Source organism: Odontomachus brunneus, unplaced genomic scaffold (genome assembly GCF_010583005.1).
Source record: "Odontomachus brunneus isolate Ranch 3 - 2012 unplaced genomic scaffold, Obru_v1 Obru_scaffold_066, whole genome shotgun sequence".
Classification (NCBI taxonomy): Eukaryota; Metazoa; Arthropoda; class Insecta; order Hymenoptera; family Formicidae; genus Odontomachus; species Odontomachus brunneus.
The window spans coordinates 1,594,296-1,600,346 of NW_022639516.1; the positions used below are offsets into that span (position 1 = coordinate 1,594,296).

The 6,051-nt window shown below is 40.5% G+C and overlaps 1 protein-coding gene across 1 annotated transcript in view; it reads right to left on the bottom strand.

The window, feature by feature from the left end:
• Positions 1-552: 552 nt before the first annotated feature.
• Positions 553-6,051, bottom strand: part of LOC116846571 (GPI transamidase component PIG-S) — a 30,688-nt gene continuing 25,189 nt past the window's right edge. Inside the window, exons 3-10 of the mRNA XM_032820557.1 lie at positions 4,954-5,184; positions 4,314-4,511; positions 3,528-3,746; positions 3,255-3,443; positions 3,037-3,175; positions 2,679-2,826; positions 2,148-2,494; positions 553-2,017 (exon numbers count right to left, since the gene is read on the bottom strand). Coding sequence (XP_032676448.1) covers positions 1,924-2,017; positions 2,148-2,494; positions 2,679-2,826; positions 3,037-3,175; positions 3,255-3,443; positions 3,528-3,746; positions 4,314-4,511; positions 4,954-5,184 — 1,565 coding nt within the window. The 3' untranslated portion in view covers positions 553-1,923. The remainder of the gene's footprint in view (positions 2,018-2,147; positions 2,495-2,678; positions 2,827-3,036; positions 3,176-3,254; positions 3,444-3,527; positions 3,747-4,313; positions 4,512-4,953; positions 5,185-6,051) is intronic.

Sequence of the window (6,051 nt, forward strand, 5' to 3'; positions counted from 1 at the left end):
TTTTTTTTTTTTTTTTTTTTTTTTTTTTTTTTTCGTACGCGAGTAAGCTCCTCGATTCGAACGACTAATTTATTTTTACTCTTAACGCATGTCCAGCTACCATTTGAGATTCACGCGAACATAATAGATGCGATGATGGCGATGACGATGCCGTATTATCATTGTTATCACTGTAAAATCACCGCTATCAATTGTCACAATCCATGTCGTTGGTGACACACGACGTAGACTTCCTCACGATGTATCTTATCGTTATCATCTCATCGATAGCCCTCACGCTACTTAAGCACTTTATGTCGTTAACGATACCACTTGTTTACGTATTATTATTATCATTGTTAGTACTATTATTATAATTATTTTAAACTCTTGACAAAGTTGAAGCAACACGAGCGAAACACAAGGCAAGTCAAGATATTTTACTTCTGTGCCGAGGTATTATTATTTATTACGAGCACATGCCGCATTTCTCGAGAGCAATTATTTTTACTTTCAAACGCGGTTTATATATATACATGTATAAAGAAAAAGTATACGTACGCTATTTTATACTGGCCAATGCATCGAGCAGCTAACCGTTTTACTATTACGTAGTTTTTTTTTTATCGTCACATTCTTCTACTCTTATCAAATGACGTATCCTTTACTTAACCGTCATGAAAAAAAAAAGAAGAAAGAGAGGGGGAGAGCGGTCTCTCACGGTAGATGGACATATACTATTTTTTCTCTTTTTTTTATAGTAACTTAACGTTCGCAATCTTTTTGTAACCTTTTGGTAACTTGGTTGAGGATTGATTTGATATACGTGTATATAGACTGTAGTTGTTTCTAACGATCTAATGGATTATTAACTTTTGAAATTCGATCGAAGAGGAATGCGAGGGAGTTTTGGATGTATGATAGTGATGCTGAATTACGATATGCGTGTGTGTGCGTGTGTGTCTACGCGTGATTCACAACAACGTGCATGCTCGGAATTGATCATAAAATTGCATTTCCGTGCATTACGATGAACACAAAATTCCAGCGGCTGTTGGTATGAAACAGTAAGAATTGCAGGAAGAACAACTATGTGTGTTTTTCTCAGATTCACTGTGCGATGTATGTGCATGCGTATGTGAGTGTGTGTGTGTGTGTGTGTGTAAGCGTATGTATTCAGAGAGATGTATAAGCTATTTAATACTCGTTGGTTGGTTAACGCTCAGAGACCTTATTGTTCGAACGAACAATACAAAGAAAAAAAAGTGGCTCAAGGGAGAGAAAAAGAGAAATCGTTTATTATGTAGTTTTCTTTTTCGCGGAAAGAGATGTTTCCCCACACACACACACACACACACACACATACACACACATACACACATCCATGTCTCTCGTCGAAAATTTTTTTTCCTTTCGTAATAAAACAGCTAAAATTACCGTTACCTCCACGCGTTTTCTTTCGGTGTCTTCTCTGCGCACGCAATGGTGAGTAAAAACCTATCTTAGAACTACTTTCGTACTTAATGGATCATTAAGATCACGCGATTCTGACTAACCGTGTCAGCCTTATACAAACGCGCAAAACGTCCAGTCGTGTAAGGAAGGATACTCGAAGTGATCACGTTTTAGCTTTTTACAGCGCATGAATAAGAGTTGAAACGGATGCTTTTTGCAATGAGATGGCTGATGTATCACTATGCATGATACAAATAACGTACAGCTCACAGAGTTTGGTTTATAAACGATATAGAACATTGTACGAAAATTACACTATTATTGCTATACATTACCTTTGGTCGAGACGATTTCCAACGCATGAACGATCGCACGATTGTAATCATGTTATCGATCAGATAAACGCCTTTATTATTCGACCCCCACAATTAACTGCCCTCACCGTTTTTGGTTTCTTTGCGGCCTTTTAATCTCTTTTATACATACTGCCTATTTCTCCGGGAAGTAGTATCTTCGTATATTCTTGAGCGATAACAACACCGGTATCATCGCCGGCAAGAACAGAGGAATGTACACAGCGTACCTGTATTAATCATAAAATTATTATATCTGCAATGTAATAAAGAGAGAAAGATAGAGAAAGAAAAAATAATAGTGCATACTCAACAATTCGTGAATCGAAACGAGAATCGTTCTTAAAACTCGTTACTCACTTCTGATCTTCCGGGAAGTAAAGGAGCGCCAACAGCGTCGGATCAGAGAAAGCTGCTTCAGCGGTGACGAAGGCCTCTTTGCTGAGAAGGAAGCTGCGCTCGAGGTCGCCGCGTTCTAGACACTCGGCGGACCTGTGCACCAACTCGAGCGCGGTCTTGATCCTGTTCCCAACCACGTCAGTGATGACGATATTGCTGATCTCCTTAAGGAGTTGTGCCAACGACTGTAGGGTCAATTTCGCCGAGGTCAATTGTTCGACAGTGCGAAATCTTAACAGGGAATCGATCTCCCAGTCGCGCGATTTCAACCCCACCAATGGCACCGCCGTCACTCCGCTGATGGGCTTCTGTAATCATTCACGTATCATTCGTACACATTAGTCCTTTACATTAGTACTGAGATGAGAAAGTTGAAATCATGCTCCGTACAGCGTAAAATTAAGCTATCTTGTCGCAATTAAGATAAATGAGGAAAATTCTAAGCTATTTGATGCAAAGTCGTGATTATTTCGAGTACACAAAGGTTGTTACCGTTTCTGGGATGCCCAGCAATAGTCTCAGTTGTGCCAGGAACGTGCCTACCACCGCGGTATCCTCGGGAACGATGGTAACGATTTCATCCTCTCGTGCACTTTCGCAAGCCTCCGACGGTGGATTGATCAAAACCACACCACCCCATCTGTAATTACACGAATGCCATGATAATAATACCTTAAAGGAAGTTCTAAATGCGAATTTTTTCAAGAAACTGGTTCATATGTCGAAGCTGAATTCGACACAAGCATGTATCAACCAATACGAAAGATTTATTCATTCGCGTAAGCGATCCTGCATCTAAAGCAAAATTAACATGAAACATGAAACCTAACGATTGAAAGTAGAAAATAACCTTGGCGACAGAAAGGCCTCTACGTTACTGTCCGTCCGCGACCTGTGCCCGCTGCGTGTGTAGATGTGCAGGGGCGCGCTGTCGCACGGTACTGTGTAGACGACGAAGCTTATACAAGGATGGAGGCTAACCTGCGATGCTAAAATTCAGTCAGGCGAGAAATGACACTTGGCATGTATGTTTCTTTTTAATGCGCGTTGGCGTCGCGAACGTTGTACCTAATTTTTTCTCCAACGGCGTCACAAGCTGCGGCAGGACACTTTCGCGCAGAGCAAAGTGCCGGCGACTCGGACTGCTGTCGGGCACCCGTCGAGGATTCACATCCAACGGCAGCAAGTATAGCCACTGTGACTTCACCGAGAAGTTACTAACGATGGAAAGATCGTCCAGGAACGGTCGTATGTATTCTGCGACAAGAAATGATATTCTAATCTCGAATTTTGATACTTGAGGACGTAACTTTTGTTATTAATAATTAAGTGTAAATATACCTTCGGCTACCATCTTGAGGTCCCAAACGACCTTCAATTTGTCGGGATCAGGATTCACTAGAGTGATCAGGATGTCGTACGCTGGGCTAGCCGGGAATCGTCTCCTATTCTCCTCGTCTAAACTGTACATAGTGGGCTCGGCAAGCGCGTTCCTCGTCAGTGCCAATGATTTGTCGTGTAGAATCCATTCCGATAACACTTGCACCAAATTGCTAGCATCTAGCAAACATTACAGTATTTTATCTATACATTTGTATATTATTGCAGTATAAATCGGAATATCGTGGAGGAATTTAAGTTGCATGATTCTCATGTGATTCATATATGGAACTTAATAATAAGTCATAATGTGAGAAGCTTCATGCCTTATTAAGTTTCATATGACTCACATGAAAATCACAATACGTAGCGATTTCTAAATCGTTTTAATGAACATATCGTTGCAACACTCTAATAGGACCATTGACTCCGACGCAGATCAACTGGAGCAATTGATCGGCCGACGGACTCGAGTAATTATGGTCATTCAAATCTGTATCTTCGAAGTTTTCAAGCAGTTCAATCACGAGTTGGCTCAATATAATTCGAAACTAAAGCAAGTTCCAGCGAGTCTTGAAGAATCATGGAAGTTTCGTATATCTGGGAATCTTGAGATACATCCGGAAAATTGAGTTTTTGGTTTCAAATAATTTTTGGAACAAATCAAGACTTTCATCGTATGTTCGAGGTGATGTGTCTCGAGCGTATAATTAGAATGATAGTAATTTGTTTTGACAATTGACTTACTGGTTTCAGTGGAGAAATATAACGTTCTTTTGGAGCCGACTAAAACAGCATCATTCAGATTTGTCGCCTCCAACAACAACAGACCGCCCACATTCAGCTCGAAGGTCGAGGCTACCTTCTCGAGTTCATGATACGTGAAAGCAGACGCTAACAGGTTATTAGATATCACCTGATACTCCACGTCCAACTGGTATATCTCTGAAAAACGCAAATTTTAATCATGTGTATCTCTTTCTTTGCTCCCATCTTCTTTCCGCTAATTTAACGATAGGATCTATTGACGTTGCTTGACGTCATAATTCGAGATGGTTGCCGTGGTTGGTTACCCATTTTTTAATAATTTTTAATTTACACGCCTGAAATAGGTCAGAGAGGTCCTTCTCTCACTTCGTTACTTCTGTCAGCCGCAATGTATTCGGGTCAATGTCAACTAAACTCGGCACCATAAACATACGAATTTCCTTATGTTAAGAGATGCGCGACCGCGCATAACAATATGACATTGCGAATACAAACGACGACGCCTCGGCCACGAGAGCTCTCGTTCCCGTGAATAATTTACGTCGCATATCACCACATCCTTTATCTCGCGCATCAATAATGAGCTCTCTCTCTCTCCGCGTTTTGTCATGACGCTCACCAGCGTTCGCGAAGGCTCGCTTGATTTCACGGGCGAGCAACTCGGCGCGATCGCGCGAGAGCGCCGCGACAGTGATCTTCGTGTTGATCTTGATGTCTAATTGCGACAGCTCGTCGATCCTGGTGTAGGGAAGCGCCACACGAGGCACCGCCGTAGTGTGCCACCAAAGGGGCAGGCCGACTCCTAGCAGTAGCACCGCGAACGACACGCTTGCGTAAACTCTGTATTTCTCTGCAACAGAGACATGCAACCGCTATATTATTGACTTATTTATGCAATGCAGACTCGATACGAAGCGAATACACAACAAACTTATTTGTTTAATCAACGGGGGAAATTTCTCCTCGCGGACAAAAGAGCGTGATGACAGCATGGTGATCTAAATTTAAGGCCTTCTTGTCACTGCCAAAAATTTTCGCCAATTTCTGTCGTTAAAACAACGGGCATAGTATTGTGAAGAGCCTATTTTCATGAGAAAAAACCGTTTTATAAAATGTGACAGAAATTTATTCTTCTTGCAAACTACTCTCTTAAAATAAATCAGTCAAACATCACTGAAAACAGTGATATACACTGATTGCAGTTATAAGCATAGCACTGAAAGTGCTCAGTGCTATACTTATAACTAATACCAGTGACTATTCACTGATTCACTTTAAGAGAGTAATAGTATAGTATTTGAAATATGATAAAACATATAAATAGCATAAATTTTTTATATCAAATATCTGACAGTTCTAGAAATTAGAGCGAATCAAAAGAACTGTCGTGTGAGTAAAATCGTACTTATACTAAAGGTTCATATCCTCAACAGTAAATTAGTACTAGACAAGTGAATTTATAGTTTAAGAATACCTATAGTAAAATAATATATCACTTTTTCCGCAATTCATATACTTCTTTCCCCCTCACTATCTTAATTGTTTCAAATTTGGCCAGTGATTATAAGGAAAACATTATTTTCCATATGTAATGTATGATGTATATAAAATCTTAGATCGATATCTTGAGTAGATTTCAAATGTCGATTTTTGTCCATAAGAACGGATAGTGCACAACACTGTGCGGCGGCGGCCACCTTTTTTCACGTACCCGTAA